General features: G+C 37.0%; 1 protein-coding gene across 1 annotated transcript in view; it reads left to right on the forward strand.

The window, feature by feature from the left end:
• The window catches only part of STAG1 (STAG1 cohesin complex component), a 423440-nt gene that overhangs the window by 345617 nt on the left and 52822 nt on the right, over window positions 1-25001 (forward strand). Inside the window, exons 15-16 of the mRNA XM_067737732.1 lie at window positions 895-1012; window positions 10184-10287. Coding sequence (XP_067593833.1) covers window positions 895-1012; window positions 10184-10287 — 222 coding nt within the window. The remainder of the gene's footprint in view (window positions 1-894; window positions 1013-10183; window positions 10288-25001) is intronic.

Genomic DNA, 25001 nt, shown 5'->3' on the forward strand with positions numbered 1-25001 from the left:
TTGGTCTCAATACATTAAATTATTTTAACAGCCAGTGAACGGGTTGCAATGTAAAGTTTGAAAGTGGTTTAGCTGGTTGTCATGAGACTCAGAGGTGGTAGAACTTTTATGCAAGGGTAGAGAAGTTAATTGTAAGTAGCAGAAACCAGAACATGGCCAACACTTCTACTTACCTTTTCTAAAGAACTTTACTAAAGTAATTAATATTCTTCACAGTTCAATGACTGACAGATGGTAAAGCGTTCCATCTGAAATGTTTGTTGAGGAACTTGAGAGTGTTGTTTATTGTGGGAACATGGGTTCCAAAGAAAATTGTCAAGAGTAATGAGCAGCAAAAAGTGGAGGTGAGGTGAGATGGGGAATTTGTTAAGTGGAAATGAGAGTGGAAAAACAGAGAGATGGAGTAACGTACATTTTGACCTTAACCAAATAACAGAGATAAAAAGTAAGTAAGGCTGGTACCAAAGTGTCAAATGGAATTCTGAGAGAAAGTAATTCATTTTCTTAAAAAAAAAAATCGTTGTAGAGAAAGACAAATAAAGAATAATGAAAAGTACCCTAAATCCAGCTTATAACTTCAGGAAAATTGTTAACTAGTTGTACTCTCAGTTTCTTCATCAATATATGATTTCATTGAACTAGGAGATTCTTAACCTTACTACTGTTTTTAAATGATTAAGTCTATATATTGCATCCCCATTATCAACAGTGGAATGCAAATGTGTTTGTATGTATGTATGTATGTATATATATATACATAGTTCTCTGAGTGGCTCTTGGAAACATTGTGACCAAGCAGTTTTAATTATGAAGAAAATGGCTTAACAACTCAATATATTATTACTAGTTTCTTCATTAAATGTTTTTCAATCACATTTGATTTGTTATTTTTAGTTACACGAACATGCTGCCTACTTGGTGGACAGTTTGTGGGAGAGCTCTCAAGAACTATTGAAAGACTGGGAATGTATGACAGAATTGTTATTAGAAGAACCTGTTCAAGGAGAGGAAGGTATAGTATTTCGATAAGTTGATTTACATATTGTTTTGGGTTTGCATTAATTATCATACCACCCTGTATAGATCACTTCTTACAAATGAGTATATGCAAGCGTACTGTGTGTCTTTTTTTGCAAAGAGAACAGTTTGTTTCCTATAACAAGCAAGGATGTCTCAATAGTGTATAACATCTTTCTGTATTAGGACTACTACCATTCATGCCACACAAGTTTTTAAAATCCTGTAAATGTTATGTAGCATTCAAAAAAGTTTTCTTTATGCTGATTTGAGACACAAAGTACTGACACACTTAATGTAAAAAAAAAAAAAGGCACATGCAGAATCTTTTTGCTATGTATGTGTACTTAACCTTTCACATACAATGATTTAATTAGACCATAATCATCCCCTCTTTTGTTATATCTTTTTAAAAATTAAAATAAAAAAATCAAAAATAAAGTCACTTACCTAGCTATTCAAGAAATAGGGAGAAATAATTACTATATTGATAATTTCTGAAGTATGCATCTTACATTACACTTTGTGTAATAACATGAACAGCAAAATGGATACTTAATAAAGCATTTATATTCTAAAAGATTATATGAATATTAGCTCCTTAAAACTAGCAATGCTTTTTCCTCTGTATAGCTTGTTTTTCAATCTAGCCCACAACAGTAGTTTAAAGAACTACTATTTAATCCATACAGAGTCCTAAAATGTAGATGATACCTTGATGTAAGTGAGGCTTGTAATGAACTAAACATGGACTTTAGAATCAAAAGAAACAGATTCAGATTTCTAACTCTGTCCTTTGTGACTTATGTCCTCATTTTTTCTGCTCCTTAGCTTCCTTTTCTTTATAATATAAGGATTCTTTTTCTTATTTACCTTATATAGTTGTTGTGAGGATTAAATAAAATAGTATACTATTGATTCCCTATTCTGTTTCCCCTGCTTTTCTATGTAGTTCAACCCTCTGGGATATAAGAGCGGAATGAGCCATCACCTGCAGTAGATTACCTAAACAGTTTAATGACCATCCCCCAGTGTTCTTTCCAAGCAGTGATGCTAATTGGTATTATCTGCTCTGGCTTTGACCAAATTCAGTGAGAGAAACAATAGCTATGCATCGTACCCAAATACACTCCAGTAAACTGGCTGAAATTGCTGCTTTTAAATTCAAGATATTTGCCTCACAACCTCATTCTTTTTTTTTCCCCTCATTCTTAATCTGTAACACAAATCCTTCCCCAAAATTTCCCAGACCTTCTTTCAAGGTAGAATTTATTATAGTATATTTGACCCCACCTCTGATTATTATCTACTATATTTGCATGTGTTTTTTTCCCTCCATATCTTTGGTAAGAAGACAGGTCTATTATTAAGTTGACAGGACCTTCTGCTCACTAGGTCAAACTCTCACCTGTACTCTGGATTCCTTTCACTTTTGAAGTGATCAGAGGAACATGAACATACATTCTACATTGTCTTTATTTTGCTCATACATGTTCCTGCTAAGTTCCCTGACCTCATAAATCTATTTCTAACTAATCTTAATATTTTATCTAGTAAAATCAATTTCCTTTCTAATCACTACAGCCCAGTCAACACTTGAGCAAAATGCTTGGCATAGTATTTAATAGTACATTTCATCCATTTTCCTTCCTTGCTTGTGGCCATAGAATCAGCAAATTATCAGAGTAGGCTAGAGCTTCTTATTTATGATCCCAGGCCATTTTTCTTTTTGTCAAGTATGCTCTATAAGGTTATATCCAAGGAGAAGGGAAGCAGGGGACATAATAAATTACGGGAAGAAGAGCCAAGGTGCTATGATTTGGTATTGTTAACTTTTTACTCTCATTTAAATAAGATGTGTCAGTCAGAAAATAGTAATTACTCTGTCAGTCATCAAGGTGTTCTAGATGGATCTACCTTCCTTCTTTTTTTTTTTTTGCCGTACGCGAGCCTCTCACTGTTGTGGCCTTGCCCATTGCGGAGCACAGGCTCCGGACGCGCAGGCTCAGCAGCCATGGCTCACGGGCCCAGCCACTCCGTGGCATGTGGGATCTTCCCGGACCGGGGCACGAACCCGTGTCCCCTGCATTGGCAGGCGGACTCTCAACCACTGCGCCACCAGGGAAGCCCTGGATCTACCTTCTTAAAATAACTATGTATTATTAGGTTTTCTTTGTGATTTAAGTTTAGTTGACATTGGGTTTAACTTTCAGTCAAGAGATTGGTTAGGTTTGGTTTCGTTTGGTTTGGCTTGGTTTGGTTGGTTTGATTTTAGCTAGAAAAGTGAGTTGTAAAATGGGGAAAAAATTTTAAGTCAACCACAGTTTTAGGGTATGATTGAATCTGGGAAGGCAAGGCTGGAGAATTTATGTGTAACAAGTCCAGGACCGTTTTGAAATCATGATTCAACTTTTTTTCATACATTTGTCCATATGTTTGCTGTGCCACATATAAGCTCTGGTATGGAATGGTATCCAAATCAATATTCTGAGCTACTATTTTGCTATATTTTATGATAACAAAATGCCATTAGTGATTTACTTATTTCCTTAAGACTAATTAGAAATTTAGTTATACTTTACATAAGTGAAGTGTGATAGATATTCCAGTGGATGAAAGTCTAGTTAGCAGTTGCAAATATAGGACTAAAATTTGGGAAAACAGACACATTGTCAAAGACTACCAATAGCAATTTAAATTACAACTGCTATATATCAGAACAAAACTATCACTCGAAAAGATACATGCACCCCTGTGTTCACAGCAGCACTATTTACAGTAGCCAAGACATGGAAACAACCTAAATGTCCATCAACAGATGAATGGATAAAAAAGATGTGGTACATATATACAGTGTACCACTCAGCCATAAAAAAGAATGACTTAATTCCATTCGCAGCTACATGGATGGACCTAAAGATTATTATACTAAATGAAGTAAGTCAGAAAGAGAAAAACAAATACCATATGATATTATATGTGGAATCTAAAATATGACACACATGAACTTATCTACAAAACAGAAGTGGAGTCACAGACACAGAGAATAGACTTGTGGTTGCTGGTCGGGGGAGGGGGTTGGATTGGGAGTTTGGGACTAGCAGATGCAAACTATTATATATTAGAATGGATAAACAACAAGGTCCCATTGTGTAGCACAGGGAACTATATTCAATATCCTGTAATAAACCATGATGGAAAAGAAAAATAATAATAAATCACAGCTGCTGTAAGACTGCCTTGCAGTGTTTTTAAGGGACAGGGTTTTTTGGGGGTGTATGTGTATTCTGCAGCAAAATCAAATTGCTGGATAAATTTTTAGTGTAATGTGAAGGTCTGGGTAACAAATAATCAGGCAAAAACAGGGCCGTAACTGAGTCATTTAACTTCTCTGGGTCTTAGCTTCTTCATTTATAAAGAAGGCTCTTTGATTAGATAAACTTATGTGATCATTTCTTTTTTTTTTTAAACAGTTTTTGAAACATTTGATAGCTTGCAATGAAAGCTAATGATTTCTTTTTTGTTAAATATATTTATTTTTATGTATTTATCTTTGGCTGTGTTGGGTTTTCGTTTCTGCGCATGGGCTTTCTCTAGTTGCGGCGAGCGGGGGCTACTCATCATTGCAGTGCACAGGCTTCTCATTGCGGTGGCTTCTCTTTGTTGCGAAGCACGGGCTCTAGGCACGTGGGCTTCGGTAGTTGTGGCACGCGGGCTCTAGAATGCAGGCTCAGTAGTTGTGGCACATGGGCTTAGTTGCTGTGCGGCGTGTGGGATCTTCCCGGACCAGGGTTCGAACCCGTGTCCCCTGCATTGGCAGGCAGATTCTTAACCACTGTGCCACCAGGGAAGCCCTGTGATCATTTCTAATGCTAGAATTCTGTGATCCAGTTGATGGGTGAAGTAATGTATATAAGTGGAATTCTTCAAGTAGGGAATCATTAATTCACTCATAATTTTAAAATATTTATTGACCACCTTCTATGTGCTGTTATACTAAGCACTGAGGGTGCAGTCTTAAACAAGGTCAGCTCACTGCCCATATGGAACTTACATTCAAGTGACGAAGGCAGACCAAAACTAAGTGGTCAGAATAATTTCAAAAGTTAATAAGTATCTGTGATGGATAATAACAGTAAGAAGGGGTCCATCTTTAGATTGAATCCCAAAAGGAAGATCTCTCTAAGGAGGCCACCTGTGAGCCAAGAATCTAAAGGATATGGGGGCTAGCCAGGGGAAGTGTCAAAAAAAGAGCTGCTTAGATAGAGGAAATAGCAATTGCAGAGTATCTGAAGCATGAATGATATTGTTATATTCCAGGAGCTGCAGTAGCTTGAGCACAGTGGGCCAGTGGCACTAGATGAGATAGAGGCAGAGGCCTTATGATGTAGAACATTTAAGTCCATAATCATAAGTGGATTTATTTAGTTCATTCTAAGTGTAATAGGGAGCCACTGAAGGATTTTAAACAGGGGAGGGATGTGATCAAATTCGTATTAAAAAAAATGCTTTTTGTCAACATGGTTTGGAGTGGTTTCTATGGGATATGATAAAAATGTAAAAGATAAAAATAGATTATAGAAAGAAAAAGCCCATGGTGAGTTTTAAAGATTGTGGATAGGAAGGGGACAAAAGCGGGAAGAGCAAGAAAGAGTGAGAGCAAGCTATATAAAAAGGATAGTAAGAGTTCATTGTACACTATAGAAGGCCCAGTAAAGAGGGTGTTCAAGAGAGCTATGGTTAATAATATCACGTATTGCAGAGGAGAAAAAGGACTATGCAAAGACCATCAGCTTTAAGTGAAGATTTAGGTTGTTGGTGACTTTTTAGTGTTTCTTTTCAGTGATATTAAGGAGAAAATCCAGAGTTCAGGGTGATAAGACTGAAATCAATAATGAGAAAATGGGGATGATGTGTAAAGAGGTTTCTGCAGACTTAGAAAGTTGTGTAGGTATTTGGTAATTCATAGTGCGAACAGCCACCCTTTCCTTTCTATCATTGTGGCTGTTTGGCTCTTGTGTGTGGCTTAAAGCTTGCTTTGTTTTCAATTTTATTATTTGATTTTGCTGTTTTATCCCCAAAGAGATTTCAGTTAAATTTCAAATGTTTTGAGTTTACCATATCTGAATGGATGGTTTCAAATTATAAACTAATAAAATTGATGGCATTGGACACTGTATAGTTGAGTTTTTCTTCAACACTAATGTATGGATTTTAGTATATAATAGTGGAATGTTTCTATACTAGGTAAGTTTTTCTCTCCTCACTTTCCATAGAACTAGATTTTTTTTCATAAATAATAGAAAATGCATTTAGTTCATAGACAATCTTGTCATTCCTCTATCCCCAGCCAAATTGAAAAAAATATGAAATTCTAGAATCATAAAATAGAAACTTGATTGTTTTATTGGATCAGGGAGGATAAATGGAAAGCTGAAGCTGTTTCTTGTGGTTTTCCTAAGACAAGCTAAAGTTCATGTGCTTTTTCTATCACAATTAAAATGTGAAACAAAAAATGATTGAATTAAGATGTACATATATATTCCTGCTTAGGATGATTTTGGTACAGAATAAGGGATAAGATGTTATGCCTTTGTTTGCCTTTTCATTGCTGTTGTTCCAGTTTATTTTGAAATAATCAGTACAAACTTCTCAATTTCTAAAGCTTAATATTTTTTTCTTTTAATTTATGCCTAGTTCTATAATCCCCACATCTATTGGTCTTTTTTTTAAAATTGGTCTTTAACATAAATAAGTATACAGAGAAAACAGAGAGGAAGGAGAGAGGGAGACAGAAAGATAAAATTAAACTATTCAAATTAGTCTCAAAAATGTATCTTTAAAAATACATAGGAATGAATTCAACAAGAAAAGTACAGAATCAGTGTGAATAAAATCATAATGTTTCATTAAATAATGTCAAATAAGATATCATAAATGAAGAGCTATATCATGTTCCTGGCTGAAAAGATTATTAAAATGTCAGTTCTTCCCAGTGTAATGTATAATTTTCTTAAAAATACCAGTTCAAATTCCAGTAGGTTTGAGAGAGTTCTGGGAGGTGAGAGAAGGAACTAAGCAAAATGATTTTAAAGTTTATATAGACTGGGACTTCCCTGGTGGCACAGTGGTTAAGAATCCGCCTGCCAATGCAGGTGACACGGATTTGAGCCCCAGTCCAGGAAGATCCCACATGCCGTGGAGCAACTAAGTCCGTGCACCACAACTACTAAGCCTGCTCTCTAGAGCCCGTGAGCCACAACTACTGAGCCTGCGTGCCACAGCTACTGAAGCCTGTGTGCCCAGAGCCCATGCTCTGCAACGAGAAGCCCACACACCTCAACTAAGAGTAGCCCCCGCTTGCTGCAACTAGAGAAAGCCTGTGTGCAGCAACGAAGACCTAACACAGCCAAAAAGAAAATAAATAAATTTATTTTTTAAAAAAAGGGTATTACATAGACTGAGTGAAGTAAGTCAGACAGAGAAAGACAAATATCATATGATATTGCTTATATGTGGAATCTAAAAGAAAGGGTACAAATGAACTTATCTACAAAACAGAAAAAGAGTCACAGACATAGAAAACAAACTTATGGTTACCAGTGGGGTGGGTGGGGGAGGGATAAATTGGAAGATTGGGATTGACATATACACTCTACTATATATAAAATAGATAACTAACAAGGACCTACTATATAGCACAGGGAACTCTACTCAGTACTCTGTAATGGCCTATATGGGAAAAGAATCTGAAAAAGAGTGCATATATGTATATGTATAACAGATTCACTTTGCTGTACACCTGAAACTAACACAACATTGCAAATCAACGATACTCTAATAAAATTAAAAAATAAAAGTTAATGTAGAATTTCAAGCTTATTTTAAAAAGGTGGTATAGCATAGTGCTTAAGAGCATAGACCTTGGAGTCAGACTACCTGGGTTCATATCTTGGCTCTACTACTGAGTGCTTTGAAAAGCTATTTAACCTCTCCGTGGCTCATTTTCCCAATCTTCAAAGTGTGAAGATATTAATTCCTAGCTCTTGGAATTGTTTTGAGGATAAAACAAATAAATACATATAAATCACTTATAACCGTGCCTTACACATAGAAAATATTTAATTGTTTGCTACTAACTTTATAGAAATTTTTTAGGAAAAGGACTAGATAAGGGAAATTTGTTCAACTAAATATTCAAATTAGTTGAATTAAGTTACACATTAAGGTATATTATAACATTATAAAGCTGTTATAATCAAAACAGTGTGTGCTTGCAATAGAAAAATAGATTAGTGAAACTAAATAAAAAATCCAGAAATAGATCTAAGTATATATAAGCACCTAAAACATGTTTAAAGGTGACATTTCAAATAAACCAGGGAAAGCTGGTTTTATTTAATAATGGTAGAGGCATAATTGACTGCTCATCTGGTGGGAATAAACAGACCCATACTTGATACTATCGGCAGAAATAAATTTCAGACAGATTAAAGATGTAAAAGCAAGCAACAGATGGAGACAGAGAGAGAAGAAAATATATTTCTATAATCTCTAGGAGAAAGGAGATCTTTGAAAGCAATACAAGAAACCCAGAAGCCTTTTTTTTTAATCAGTATGAGATGATAGATGTTAACTAAGCTTACTGGGATAATCATGTCACGATATATATAAGTTAAATCATTATGCTGTACAACTTAAACCTATATTGTATTGTATGTCAGTTATCTCTCAAAAAAACTGGAAAGAAAAGAGAAATCTGAAAGCCATAAAAAAATAAATACAGATATGACTTTGTAGAAGTTAATAATTTCTGACAAAAGATACCATGAAGAGTCTAAAAACAAAAGAACAAACTGGGAGAAAATATTTGCATCATTTAAGACAAAGTTAGGGACTTCCCTGGTGATGCAGTGGTTAAGAATCCACCTGGCAGTGCAGGAGACATTAGTTCAATCCCTGGTCCGTTAAGATCCCACATGCCACGGAGCAACTAAGCCCATGCACCACAACTACTGAGCCTGCGCTCTAGAGCCCATGCACCACAACTACTGAGCGTGCGCTCTAGAGCCCATGAGCCACAGCTACTGAGCCTGCATGCCACAACTATTGAGGCCCGTGCGCCTAGAGCCCGTGCTCCGCAACAAGAGAAGCCACTGCAATGAGAAGCCTGTGCACTGCAACGAAGAGTAGCCCCCACTTGCCGCAACTAGAGAAAGCCCACGCACAGCAACAAAGACCCAACGCAGTCAAAAATAAATAAATAAATAAATGTAAAAAAAGAAGAATCCAAGAAAGGTGAATAACAATAGAAAAATTAGCAGAGAATAAACATTAAAAATCTCCAAAAAATTTTAAACTAATAAACAAGAAAATACACTCCACTACTTAGTAGTTAGGCAGGAGCAAAATAACATACCATTTTCAATCATTGGATTGGCAAACATTAAAGGGACTTGTAACATCAAGTGCTGGCAGGGATATGAGGAACCAAACATTCTCATCATTGCAGTTGGAGGTGTGGATTGCAGTAAGTAACCTTTTTGATTTGTCAGTACCAAGATTTTAACTTTTGAGTCATTGCTCCCTCTCTTGAAATTTATTCTATAGAAATAAAAGTATCAGTTACATAAATACATGTGTACTTATGATATTTATTACTGCATTGTTTGTAAATGTGACAAAAATTTGGGGGAAATTTGCATGTTAATAGGAGAAGGCTGAATAAATTGTGGAACACAAATTATGTAATAACTTGTAATTATTTAACATAATTATTTGTACATGTCATGTGACTTGAAAGATATTCAAAATCTATTAATTTTTTGAAAAGATATAGCATGTTCTTTTTTTGCTAAAAGTAAAAGAAAGATATATGAGCTTTGAAGTGATACAGAAGGAAAATTTTGGCATTGCCTAATTCAGAAGTATATTACAAGAGACCAAGTATTAGAAGAAACCAGAGTTTATTGTCTTTTTTACTTTGTATATCTCTTTCTTGTTTGACTTACGACAAGCACATATTATTCTTAAAACAAGGAAAGGACAAAGAATAGAACTTTAGTCTTTAAGTAATAGACTACAGTTTTTTATAATTGTGCTCAGTTTTGATACATGGCTATTGTAAAACTACCTACTCATACTAATGTGTTTTGTTTCACTTTAGCAATGTCTGACCGTCAGGAGAGTGCTCTTATAGAGCTAATGGTTTGTACGATTCGTCAAGCTGCTGAGGCACATCCTCCAGTGGGAAGGGGTACCGGCAAGAGAGTAAGTTATATTAGAAATCTACAAAAAAAAGAAAGCTTTTAATGTCATTAACTGTCTTAAATATTTGAATATTTTTTGTAAATGATATATGCTGTGGTAGTTCATCTTATATTCTGTCTACTCAGGTACCAAAATAGATTCTTTGCATCCATGCTTCTATAGCACCTGTGCCTGCTTCTAGTCTAGTATCTTACGAATTTTCACATTCATATTTGTTAAAGGTACAGAAAGGCTCTGAAGGCAAACTGCCTAGTTTTGGAGGCTCTTCCACTTAACATCTATGTAATCTTTGGACAGTTGACTATTTTCTTTGCTAATTTCCTTACCTGTAGTATGGGGCTAATAATGCGGGTGTTATTGCTATTTAAGATGAATTGAGATAATCGTGATGGAAAGACTGGCTCTGGTAGTGTGAAAAGGTAGGCAATTCCTCTCTGCCAAAAAAAAAAAAAGTGTAAAACTGGAAAAACTATCAAAACCCATATCAGGGCTCTGGAAATTAGCCAGAGATAAAACAACAAATTGAGAAGCATTTATGGGCATATCTTGGAGATATTGTAGGTTCCGTTCCAGACCATTATAATAAAGCAAATATTGCAATAAAGCTAGTCACATGAATTTTTTGGTTTCTTGATGCATAAAAAGTTGTGTTTACACTGTACAGTAGTCTATTAAGTGCACAATGCCTTATGCCTAGAAAAACAATGTGCATACCTTAATTTAAAACTAGTTTATTGCTAAAAAAAAATGCTGTCATCTGAGCCTTCAGCGAGTTGCAATCTTTTTGCTGGTAGCAGTTTCTTAAAATAAGACAAAAATGAGGTTTGCCTCATTGATGGACTTTTCCTTTCACAAACAATTTCTATGTAGCATGCAATGCTGTTTGATAGCATTTGACCCACAGTAGAACTTCTTTCAAAATTGGAGTCAGACCTTTCAAACTCTGCCACTTCTTTATCAACTAAGTTCATGTAATATTCTAAATCCTTTGTTGTCATTTCAACAATCATCACGGCATTTTCACCATAAGTAGATTACATCTCTAGAAACCACTTTCTTCGCTCCTCCATAAGAAGCAACTCCTCATCTGTTAAAGCTTTCGTCATGAAATTTATCACATATTCAGTCTCTGCATTGAATTCTAATTCTCTTTCCATTTTCACCACATCTGCAGTTCCTTCCTCCGCTGAAATCTTGAACCCCTCAAAGTCATTCATGAGGATTGGAATCAACTTCTGCCAAATTCCTGTTAATGTCGATATTTTGACCTTTTCTCCTTGAATCATGAATATTCTTAGTGTCATCTAGGACGCTGAATGCTTTCCAGAAAGTTTCCAGTGGACTTTGCACAGATCCATCAGAGGAATCACTATCCATGGCAGCTATAGCCTTAACAAAATCTCTTTCTTTACTAATGAAACTTGAAAGTCAGAATTACCCCTTGATCAATGGGCTGCAAAATGGATATTGTGTTAGGAGGCATGAAAACATTATTCTCATAGTGCACCTCCATCAGAGCTCTTGGGTGACCAGATGCTTTGTCAGTGAGCAGTCATATTTTGAAGGGAATCTTTTCTTTGAGCAGTAGGTCTCAGCAGTGGGCTTAAAATATTCACTAAACCATGTTGTAAACAGATGTGCTGTCACCCAGACTTTGTTGTGCCACTGATAGAGAACAGGCAGAGTAGATTGAGCATATTTCTAAGGGCCCTAGGGCTTTCAGAATAGCGAATGAGCATTGGCTTCAACTTAAAGTCACCAAATGTATAGCTATGAAAATCCTACGTGGCATCTTCTTTTAATATAATGCTGTTTTGTCTATACTGCAAATCTTTTGTTTAGTGTAGGCACCTTCATTAATTAACTTAGCTAGATCTTCTGGTTAACTTGCTGCAACTTCTACATCAGCAGTTGCTGCCTCACCTTGAACTCATGTTATAGAGATGGCTTCTTTTCTTAAATCTCATGAACTAGATTCAGCCTTTTCTTCTGCAGCTTCCTCACTTCTCTCAGCTTTCATAGAATTTAAGAGAGTGAGGGCCTTGCTGTGGATTAGGCTTTGGCTTAATGGAATGTTGTGGTTGGTTCGATCTTCTATCCAGATCACTAAAACTTCTTCCATATCAGCAATAAGGCTGTTTCACTTTCTTATCATTCATGTATTCACTGGAGTAGCACTTTTTATTTCTTTCATGAACTTTTCCTTTGCATTCACAAGTTGGCTAACTGTTTGACTCAAGAGGCCTAGCTTTTGGCCTTTCAACATGCCTTCCCCACTGAGCTTAATCATGTCTAGCTTTTGATTTAAAACAAGAGATGTGTGGCTCTTCTTTTCACCTGAACACTTAGAGGCTTATTAGGGGTTAGTAAGGTTGTTAGTTGGCCTGATTTCAATACTGTTGAGTCTCAGGAAGGGGGAAAAGATGGGGGAACAGCTAGTTGGTGGAGCAGTGGGACACAACATTTATCAAGTAAGTTCCCCATTTTATATGGGTGCAGTTTCTGGCACCCCAAAGCAATTAAATGGTAACATCAAAGATCATTGATCACAGATCACCATAACAGGTATAATAATAATGATGAAAAAGTTTGAAATATTGCAAGAATTACCAAATGTGGCACAGAAACAGACACACAAACACAAAATGAGCAAATGCTGTTGGGAAAATGGTACCAATAGACTCGCTCAACACAGGGTTGTCACAAAGTTCCAATTTGTTTTCTTCAAAAAAGCAATATCTGCAAAACATAAGAATGAGGTGTGCTTGTATTCTTGGAAAACTGCTGAAGCTTCAGGTTAAAGCTGTAGGAGTGAGTCTACAGCCTTCCTGCCTAGGGTTACAGTATACACAGAACCCACAGGCTTGATTGGTGACATCTGTAATTTTACCAGAGTGGCACTGTATGTAAAAACCAGCAACTTTGCTGTCAAGGGAGCAGACTCAATATGGGACAAATGGGAAAAAATCCACAGCTTTGTCAACTAGAAATGGCAGAAACAAGGAAATCCTGTACCTGTGATATTCAGAGATTGTGTCTGCAAGTTGGTAAGAATAGTGAACCAGCCAAGAATCTAACAAAAAATGCTAGAAATGAGAAAGCTATAAAAGGATTAATAAACTCTTCATACATCCCTGGCTGACTGGGAAACCTGAGAGAGAGAACCCAATGGAAAATAAAAGTCAAGCAAACTTACATAGTGGCTGAAGTTTGAATGTGCTCTCTATCCCACAACAGATCAGGTCTCAGAGGCGAGGAGCCTTATAAATTTGGATCATTTGAGCACCACCTCTACCCAAATCATTGGCTGACTAGTGATCTATTGAAACACAGAGGAGACTCCCAGGAAGACAGGCTAAAAAACAAAAATAAGAATAAAAATTCCCAACAGAAGCCACACATCATGGGAGAGACAAATTACACAGTTTAAGTTTAATTTATTAAAATGACACTTAGAAAAATATTTTTTAAATACATAATTATTACAGAATATTATCAAAAAATGTCCACTTTTCCAGAAAAATTGGAACCATGCAAAAAAAACACAGTAAAATGTGGCCATACTCAGGGGAAAAAAGTAGACAGTAGAAATGTTTTCTCAGTAGGTGCAATTGTTGGGTTTAGCACATACTTCAGAGCCCTTTTTTATAAATATGTTCAAAGAATTATAGGAAAATATGTTCAGAGAATTACAGGAAAAGATAACAAATAAGGAATCTCAGTAATTCCAATTTTTCAAATGACAATTCATGAGTTGAAAAGTACAGTAACAGAAATTTAAAATTTATTAGATAAGCTCAACAGATTTGAGATGACAGAAGAAACAGTGGACATGAAAGATTAATAGAAATTATTCATTCTGGAAAAAAAACAGGAAAAAAGGTGAAGAGAAATGAACAGAGCCTAAGAAATGTGTGAAACAACATCAAGTCACCAAATTTGTGTAATGGAGTCCTACAAAAAGGAGTGAGAGAAGGAAAAGGAAGGAAAAACATTTTAAGAATTGCCAAAAACGTCCCAAATTTGATGGCAAATGTTAATCCACAGGTCCAAGAAATTTAAGAAAATCCAAATAGTATAAACACAAAATATCTACCTCTAGGCACAGGGTAGTCACACTGTTAAAAGCTAAAGACAAAAAATATTGAAAGCTGTAAGAAAAAAAATAACTCATGTGGAGGACAACAGCAATAGGATTAGCAGTTGACTTATCAGAAGTAGTTAAGCCCAGAAGACAGTAGAATGACAATCACCAAAAGACAACAAAATTGCCAACCAGGAATTCTAAATCCAGTAAAATTATCTTTCACGTATGAAAGTGAAAATAAAAACATTCCCATATAAACAAAGATTGAGAGACATGTTAGAAGACCTGCCTTAGAAGAAATACTGAAAGAAGTCCTTCCAGCTATAAAGAATGGAAACTCTAATCCACAGGAGGAAATAGAGAGTACCAGAAATGGTAAATATGTGGGTGGATATAAAAGGCTGTGTAGGGCTTCCCTGGTGGCGCAGTGGTTGAGGGTCCACCTGCCAATGCAGGGGACACAGGTTCGTGCCCCAGTCCGGGAAGATCCCACATGCTGCGGAGCGGCTAGGCCCGTGAGCCATGGCCGCTGAGCCTGCACGTCCGCAGCCTGTGCTCCACAATGAGAGAGACCACAACGAGAGGCCCGCATACTGCAAAAAAAAAAAAAAAAAAGGCTTTGTATAGTATATTTTTTTTAATTTTTAAAGAGACATGAGATTATTTAAAGCAACAATTATAGCACTGTAGTATTAAGATTATAATATATATAGATATGTGAGATAGCACAAATAAGGGTAAAGGAAATAGAACTCTCTTGGAGTAAAATTGCTGTATTTTGCTATAATTAATTCATTATTAATCTGAAGTTAGTTGTAATAAGTTGAAGAAGTATATTGTAATCCCTAGAGTAACTACTCATACCTAAAAAAGGGGAATGAAACCAACAGAGAAATTGTAATAGCACACTAAAAAATGTTTAACTGCAAAGAAGGCAGTAAAGGATGAAGAGAGGGGAGAAAAAAAGACATAAGATATAGAGATAACAAATAGCCCAATGGCTGACATAAATTTAACCATATTAAACATTACATTAAATATGAATATAGGGAAGACTCCAAAAAGTAGAGACTGAGAAAACAAAGGACTGGGTATGAAATGATAATAAGGAATTATTGTTTAATTTTGTTGGAGATGCAAAGCTTAATTATTCTTGCATCTTCATCTGTTAGAGACATAATTAAATATTAGGGGTGAAATGATATAAAAAGAACTTGCCTTAAAATGCTACAGAAGACCATTGTTTCGGGGTGCTCAAGGAGAGGGGATTCACAGCACCTCCTAAACTAGCTCCAGAGACAGGTGCAAGCCGCGGCTATCAGTGCGGACACCAGACACACATGAAACGCTACGGCTGCTGCTGCAGCCACCAAGAAGCCTGTGTGCAAGCACAGGTCACTATCCACACCTCCCCTCCTAGGAGCCTGTGCAGCCCTCCACTGCCAGGGTCCTGTGATCCAGGGACAACTTCCCCAGGAGAGCACAGGCGCACCTCAAGCTGTTGCAACATCATGCTGGCCTCTGCTGCCGCAGGCTCACCCCACATTCCGTACCCCTCCCTCCAACTGGCCTAAGTGAGCCAGAGCCCCCTATCAGCTACTACTTTAACCCCACCCTGTCTGAGCGAAGAACAGACGCCCTCAGGAGACCTACACGCAGAGTCAGGGCCAAATCCAAAGCTAAACCCCAGGAGCTGTGCAAACAAAGAAGAGAAAGGGAAATCTCTCCCAGCAGCCTCAGGAGCAGCGGATTAAATCTCCACAGTCAACTTGATGTACCCTGCATCTGTGGAATACCTGAATAGACAACGGATCAGCCCAAAATTCAGGCGGTGGACTTTGGGAGCAATGATACATATATTTTTTTCCTTTTTCTCTTTTTCCGTGTGGCTCACAGGGTCTTGGAGCTCCAGCCAGGTGTCAGGCCTGTGCCTTTAAGGTTGGAGAGCCGAGTACAGGACACTGGTCCACAAGAGACCTCCCAGCTCCACGTATCAAATGGTGAAAGCTCTCCCAGAGATGTATATCTCAACGCTAAAACCCAGCTCCACTCAATGACCAGCAAGCTACAATGCTGGATACCCTAGCCAAACAACTAGCAAGACAGGAACACAACCCCCACCCATTAGCAGAGAGGCTGCCTAAAATCATAATAAGGTCACAGACACCCCAAAACACACCACCGGACACGATCCTGCCCACCACAAAGACAAGATCCAGCCTCATCCACCAGAACACAGGCACTAGTCCCCTCCACCAGGATGCTGACACAACCCACTGAACCAACTTTAGACACTGGGGACAGACACCAAAACAACAGGAACTACGAACATGCAGCCTGCGAAAAGGAGACCCCAAACACCGTAAGTTAAGCAAGATGAGAAGACAGAGAAACACAGCAGATGAAGGAGCAAGGTAAAAACCTACAGACCAAACAAATGAAGAGGAAATAGGCAGTTTACCTGAAAAAGAATTCAGAGAAATGATAGTAAAGATGATCCAAAATCTTGGAAACAGAATGGAAAAATACAACAGATGTTTAACAAGGACCTAGAAGAACTAAAGGGCAAACAAACAGTGATGAACAACACAATAAATGAAATTAAAAATTCTCTAGAAAGGATCAATAGCAGAATAACTGAAGCAGAAGAACGGATAAGTGACCTGGAAGATAAAACAGTGGAAATAACTACTGCAGAGCAGAATAAAGAAAAAAGAATGAAAAGAATTGAGGACAGTCTCAGACACCTGTGGGGCAACATTAAATGTACCAACATTCAAACTACAGGGGTCCCAGAAGAAGAAGAGAAAAAGAAAGGGACTGAGAAAATATTTGAAGAGATTATAGTTGAACATTTCCCTAAGATGGGAAAGGAAATAGTTAATCAAGTCCAGGAAGCACAGAGTGTCCCATACAGGATAAATCCAAGGAGAAACATGCCAAGACACATATTAATCAAACTCTCAAAAATTAAACACAAAGACAAAATATTAAAAGCAGCAAGGAAAAAGCAACACATAACACACAAGGGAATCCCCATAAGATTAACAGCTGATCTTTCAGCAGAAACTCTGCAAGGCAGAAGGGAGTGGCAGGACATATTTAAAGTGATGAAAGGGAAGAACCTACAACCAAAATTACTCTACCCAGCAAGGATCTTACTCAGATTCGACGGAGAAATTAACACCTTTTCAGACAAGCAAAAGCTAAGAGAATTCTGCACCACCAAACTAGCTTTACAACAAATGCTAAAGGCACTCCTCTAGGCAGGAAACACAAGAGAAGGAAAAGACCTACAATAACAAACCCAAAACAATTAAGAAAATGGTAATAGGAAGATACATATCGATAATTACCTTAAATGTAAATGGATTAAATGCTCCAAACAAAAAACATAGCCTGGTTGAATGGATACAAACACAAGACCCGTATATATGCTGTCTACTAGAGACCCACTTCAGACCTAGGGACACATACAGACTGAAAGTGAGAGCATGGAAAAAGATATTCCATGCAAATGGAAAACAGAAGAAAGCTGGAGTAGCAATTCTCATATCAGACAAAATAGACTTAAAGACTATTACAAGAGACAGAGAAGGACACTACATAGTGATCAAGGGATCAGTCCACGAAGAAGATACAACAATTTGTAAATATTTATGCACCCCACATAGGAGCACCTCAATACATAAGGCAAATGCTAACAGTCATAAAAGGGGAAATCAACAGTAACACAAGCATAGCAGGGGACTTTAACACCCCACTTTCACCAATGGACAGATCATCCAAGATGAAACTAAGTAAGGAAACACAAGCTTTAAATGATACATTAAAGAAGATGGACTTAATATTTATAGGACATTCCATCCGAAAACAACAGAATACACTTTCTGCTCAAGTGCTCATGGAACATTCTCCAGGATAGATTATATCTTGGGTCACAAATCAAGCCTTGGTAAATTTAAGAAAGTTGAAATCATATCAAGTATCTTTTCCAACCACAACGCTATGAGACTAGATATCAATTACAGGAAAAATTCTGTAAAAAATACAAATACATGGAGGCTACACAATACACTAAATAATGAAGAGATCACTGAAGAAATCAAAAAGGAAATCAAAAATACCTAGAAACAAATGACAATGAAAACACAACAACCCAAAACCTATGGGTTGCAGCAAAAGCAGTTCTGAGAGGGAAGTGTATAGCAATACGATCCTACCTCAGGAAACAGGGAACATCTCAAATAAACAACCTAACCTTACACCTAAAGCAATTAGAGGAAGAAGAACAAAAAAAACCCAAAGTTAGCAGAAGGAAGGAAATCATAAAAATCAGATCAGAAATAAATGAAAAAGAAATGAAGGAAGCAATAGCAAAGATCAATAAAATGAAAAACTGGTTCTTTGAGAAGATAAACAAAATTGATGAACCATTAGCCAGACTCATCAAGAAAAAAAGGGAGAAGGCTCAAATCAATAGAATTAGAAATGAAAAAGGAGAAGTAACAACTGACACTGCAGAAATACAAAGGTTCATGAGAGATTACTACAAGCAACTATATGCCAATAAATGGACAATCTGGAAGAAATGGACAAAGTCTTAGAAAAGCACAACCTTCTGAGACTGAACCAGGAAGAAATAGAAAATATAAACAGAAAAATCACAAGAACTGAAATTGAAACTCTGATTAAAAATATTCCAACAAACAAAAGCCCAGGATCAGATGGCTTCACAGGCAAATTCTATCAAACATTTAGAGAAGAGCTAACACCTATCCTTCTCAGATTCTTCCAAAATATAGCAGAGGGAGGAACACTCCCAAACTCATTCTACGAAGCCACCATCACCCTGATACCAAAACCAGATGAAGATGTCACAAAGTAAGAAAACTACAGGCCAATATCACTGATGAACATAGATGCAAAAATCCTCAACAAAATACTAGCAAAGAGAATCCAACAGCACATTAAAAGGATCATACACCATGATCAAGTGGGGTTTTTCCCAGGAATGCAAGGATTCTTCAATATAGGCAAATCAATCAATGTGATACACTATATTAACAAAGTGAAGGATAAAAACCATATGATCATCTCAGTAGAGGCAGAAAAAGCTTTCAACAAAATTCAACACCCATTTAGGATAAAAAAAATCCCCAGAAAGTAAGCATAGAGGGAACTTTCCTCAACACAGTAAAGGCCATATATGACAAAACCACAGCCAACATCGTTCTCAATGGTGAAACACTGAAACCATTTCTACTAAGATCAGGAAGAAGACAAGGTTGCCCCTCTCACCACTATTATTCAACATAGTTTTGGAAGTTTTAACCACAGCAGTCAGAGAAGAAAAAGAAATAAAATAAATCCAAACTGGAAAAGAAGAAATAAAGCTGTCACTGTTTGCAGATGACATGATACTATACATAGAGAATCCTAAAGACGCTACCAGAAAACTACTAGAGCTAAGCAGTGAATTTGGTAAAGTAGCAGGATACAAAATTAATGCACAGAAATCCCTTGCATTCCTATACAGCAATGATGAAAAATCTGAAAGAGAAATTAAGGAAACACTCCCATTTACCATTGCAACAAAAAGAATAAAATACCTAGGAATAAGCATACCTAAGGAGACAAAAGACCTGTATGCAGAAAATTATAGGACACTGATGATAGAAATTTAAGATGATACAAACAGATGGAGAGGTATACCATGTTCTTGGATTGGAAGAATCAACATTGTGAAAATGGCTATACTACCCAAAGCAATCTACAGATTCAGTGCAATTCCTATCAAACTACCAATGGCATTTTTCACAGAACTAGAACCAAAAATTTCACAATTTGTATGGAAACACAGAAGACCCCGAATAGCCAAAGCAATCTTCAGAAAGAAAAACGGAGCTGGATGAATCAGGCTCCCTGACTTCAGACTATACTACAAAGTTACAGTAATCAAGGCAATATGGTGCTGGAGCAAAACAGAAATATAGATCAATGGAACAGGATAGAAAGCCCAGAGATAAACCCACGCACATATGGTCACCTTATTTTTGGTAAAGGAGGCAAGAATATACAGTGGAGAAAAGACAGCCTCTTCAATAAGTGGTGCTGAGAAAACTGGACAGCTACATGTAAAAGAATGAAACTAGAACACTTCCTAACACCATACACAAAAATAAACTCAAAATGGATTAAAGACCTAAGTGTAACACCAGACACTATCAAACTCTTAGAGGAGAACATAGGCAGAACATTCTATGACATAAATCACAGCAAGATCCTTTTTGCCCTACCTCCTAGAGAAATGGAAATAAAAATAAAGCAATGGGACCTAAAGAAACTTAAAAGCTTTTGCACAGCAAAGGAAACCATAAACAGTACGAAAAGACAACCCTCAAAATGGGAGAAAATATTTGCAAACGAAGCAACTGACAAAGGATTAATCTTCAAAATATACAAGCAGCTCATGCAGCTCAATATCAAAAAAACAAACAACCCAATCCAGAAATGGGCAGAAGACCTAAATAGACATTTCTCCAAAGAAGATATACAGATTGCCAACAAACCCATGAAAGGATGCTCAACATCACTAATCATTAGAGAAATGCAACTCAGAACCACAATGCGGTATCACCTCGCACCTATCAGAATGGCCATCATCAAAAAAATCTACAAACAATAAATGCTGGAGAGGTTGTGCAGAAACGAGAACCCTCTTGCACTGTTGGTGAGAGTGTAAATTGATAGAGCCACTATGGAGAGCAATATGGAGTTTCCTTAAAAAACTAAAAATAGAACTACCATACGACCCAGCAGTCCCACTACGTGGCATATACCCTGAGAAAGCCATAATTCAAAAAAGGGTCATGTACCACAGTGTTCATTGCAGCTCTGTTTACAATAGCCAGGACATGGAAGCAACCTAAGTGTCCATCGACAGATGAATGGATAAAGAAGATGTGGCACATATATACAGTGGAACATTACTCAGCCATAAAAAGAAACGAAGTTGAGTTATTTGTAGTGAGGTGGATGGACCTAGAGTCTGTCATACAGAGTGAAGTAAGTCAGAAAGAGAAAAACAAATACCGTATGCTGACACATATATATGGAATCTAAAAAAAAAAAAAATTATGAAGAACCTAGGGGCAGGATGGGAATAAAGATGCAGACATAGCCAGTGGACTTGAGGACTCGGGGAGGGGGAAGGGTAAGCTGGGAGGAAGTGAGAGGGTGGCATTGACATATATACACTACCAAGTATAAAATAGCTAGTGGGAAGCAGCCGCATAGCACAGGGAGATCAGCTCGGTGCTTTGTGACCACCTAGAGGGGTGAGATAGGGAGGGTGAGAGGGAGGAGATACGGGGATATAGGTATATGTATAGCTGACTCACTTTGTTATAAAGCAGAAACTACTATAAAGCAGAAACACACCATTGTAAAGCAATTATACTCCAATAAAGACATTTAAAATTTTAAAATGCTATGGAAGAAAAAAACCTTTAGGAAAATTGATGAAACAATAATGACAAAATGAGTGTTTTTGAAATTTTCCAAAATAAAAGTTTTAAGAATATGTTATGTCCCAATTTTGAATGACAGCCCCTTCAGGCTAATTTCTTATTATTTTGACATGTCATCATTTTTTGAATGCTTTCTTTCAGAGCAAAATGTCCCAGTCTCACTTTCTACCTTTATTGCTTATGTTAGTTATCTATTCCTGCGTAAAAGAAATGACAGTAGTGGTCCCTTACCCATGGTTTCTCTTCGCACAGTTTCAGTTACCAGTCAGCTATGATCCAAAAATATTAAATGGAAAATTCCGAAAGTAATCTGTTGATAAGTTTGAAGTTGCATGTTGTTATGAGAAGCATGATGAAATCTCATGCCATCCAGCTTTGTCCCTCTCCATCCTGCCCGGGACGTTGAATCATACCATTGTCCAGTGTATCCCACCAGTTAGTCACTTAGTGGTTGTTGTAGGTCATCAGATTGACTGTCACAGTATTGCAGTGTTTGTGTTCAAGTAACCCTTATTTTACTTAATATCGCCTGAATGCCCAAGAGTAGTGATGCTGGCAATTCGGATATATCAAAGAGAAGCCGTAAGTGCCTCCTTTAAGTGAATAGATGAAAGTTCTAGACTTAACAAGGAAAGAAAAAAATCATATGCTGAGTTTGCTAAGATCTTCGTTAAGAATAGATTTCTATCTGAAATTGTGAGGAAGGAAAAAGAAATTCCTATTAGTTTTGCTGTCACACCTCAAACTGCAAAAGTGATAGCCACAGTGCTTGATGAGTTCTTAGTTAAGATGGAAAAGGTGTTAAATTTATACAGGATATTTTGAGAGAGAGAGAGAGACCACATTCACATAACTTTTATTACAGTATATTGTTATAATTGTCCTATTTTATTAGTTATTTTTGTTAATCTCTTACTATGCCTAATTTATCAATTTATCATAGGCATGGTTTTTTTTTTTACATCTTTATTGGAGTATAATTGCTTTACAATGGTGTGTTAGTTTCTGTTTTATAACAAAGTGAATCAGTTATACGTATACATATGTTCCCATATTTCTTCCCTCTTGCGTCTCCCTCCCTCCCACCCTCCCTATCCCACCCCTCTAGGTGGTCACAAAGCACCGAGCTGATCTCCCTGTGCTATGCGGCTGCTTCCCACTAGCTCTCTACCTTACGTTTGGTAGTGTATATATGTCCATGCCACTCTCTCGCTTTGTCACAGCTTACCCTTCCCCCTCCCCATATCCTCAAGTCCATTCTCTAGTAGGTCTCTGTCTTTATTCCTGTCTTACCCCTAGGTTCTTCATGATATTTTTTTTCCTTAAATTCCATATATATGTGTTAGCATACGGTATTTGTCTTTCTCTTTCTGACTTACTTCACTCTGTATGACAGACTCTAGGTCCATCCACCTCATTTCAAATAGCTCAATTTCGTTTCTTTTTATGGCTGAGTAATATTCCATTGTATATATGTGCCACATCTGCTTTATCCATTCATCCGATGATGGGCACTTAGGTTGTTTCCATCTCCGGGCTATTGTAAATAGTGCTGCAATGAACATTGTGGTACATGACTCTTTGAATTATGGTTTTCTCAGGGTATATGCCCAGTAGTGGGATTGCTGGGTCATATGGTAGTTCTATTTGTAGTTTTTAAAGGAACCTCCATACTGTTCTCCATAGTGGCTGTACCAATTCACAGTATATATAGGGTTCGGAATGATCTGCAGTTTCAGACATCTGCTGGGAGTCTTGGAATGTATCCCACATGGATAGAGGGGGACTACCATACTTCAAAACTTAGAGGCTTAAAGTATTCATGGTCTCATATAGTTTCTGTGGGTCAGAAATTTGTGAGTGGCTTAGCTGTTAATTTGGTTTAGATTCTCTCATAGGGTTGCACCTAAGATGTTAGGCAGAGCTTTAACCTCTGAAGTCTTGATAGTAAATTTGCTTCTTCCATAACAGTTCTTTCACATGGTTGGCAAGTTAGTGTTGATTGTTGGTAGGAGGCCTTAGATCCTTACCATGTTGACCTCTCAGTAGGACTGTTTCAAGTCTGCCAGCCTCCCCCAGAAGGAATGGTCCAAAAGAGAGTAAGGTGGACACTTGTGTGTGTTTTATGACCTCAAGAGTCATACAATATAATTCCCACAATATTCCTTAGATTACACGTCAGCCTTATTCATTTTCAGAAGAGATTATATTAAGGGCATGAATACCAGGAGACAATGGTCAATTGGGAGTCACCTTGTAGGCTGATACTACATTACCCTAGCACAGGAATCTCCCACGAGCCCTTGTTCCTTTTGATATAGAGTAATGTGTAAAGATCAAAATCTTGTTACTAGGGTTACTCATTGTCAATTGGTTATCATTTCTGCTAGGCACCATTCGTACACAGAGCTAAGAAATATATATATTTCTATATATATACACATATGTTTAAATCACGCATTCATATTGATATTTCTGACTTAAATTTAGCATAAGAGGGTTTTCACCTCTTTACTTTTATGTTTTCTATTTTTATTTTTTGGACATGTAAAAAATTTACATAGTTAAAAAGTCAAAACCATGTTAAAAAATATATATATATTTAGAGATGTCTTTCTTATATGCCTCCCTCTACACCCCTTTGCTACCTACCAGTAACCATTTTTATTTGTTTTTGGTCTATCCTTCCAGTGTTTCATTCTGCAAATATAGATGAATGCATGCACACGTACAAATATGTGTATTCTTATTCTCCATTCTCCTCCGTTTCAATCTCCTGTCTCCTACAAAGAATAGCATACTTTATATGGTGTTCTGTGCCTTACGTTTTAATTTAACAGTATATCCTGGGTATTACTCCATAACTTTATTTGGAGAGCTTCATTTTCTTATGGCTATATATGATCTATTATGTGGATATAATATTGAGAGTCTTTTGGGTCAGTCTTTTGCTGGAAATAATGTGCAGCAAATAATAGTGTGTCATTTCGTACTTGTACCAGGTGTGTTGGTGGGGTAGATTGCTAAAGTGGGACTGCTTGGGGCAAAGGAAAAATATGTATACAATTTTGTTGGATATTGGCAAATTCCCCTTC

Source organism: Pseudorca crassidens, chromosome 5 (assembly GCF_039906515.1).
Source record: "Pseudorca crassidens isolate mPseCra1 chromosome 5, mPseCra1.hap1, whole genome shotgun sequence".
In the NCBI taxonomy this organism is placed as follows: Eukaryota; Metazoa; Chordata; class Mammalia; order Artiodactyla; family Delphinidae; genus Pseudorca; species Pseudorca crassidens.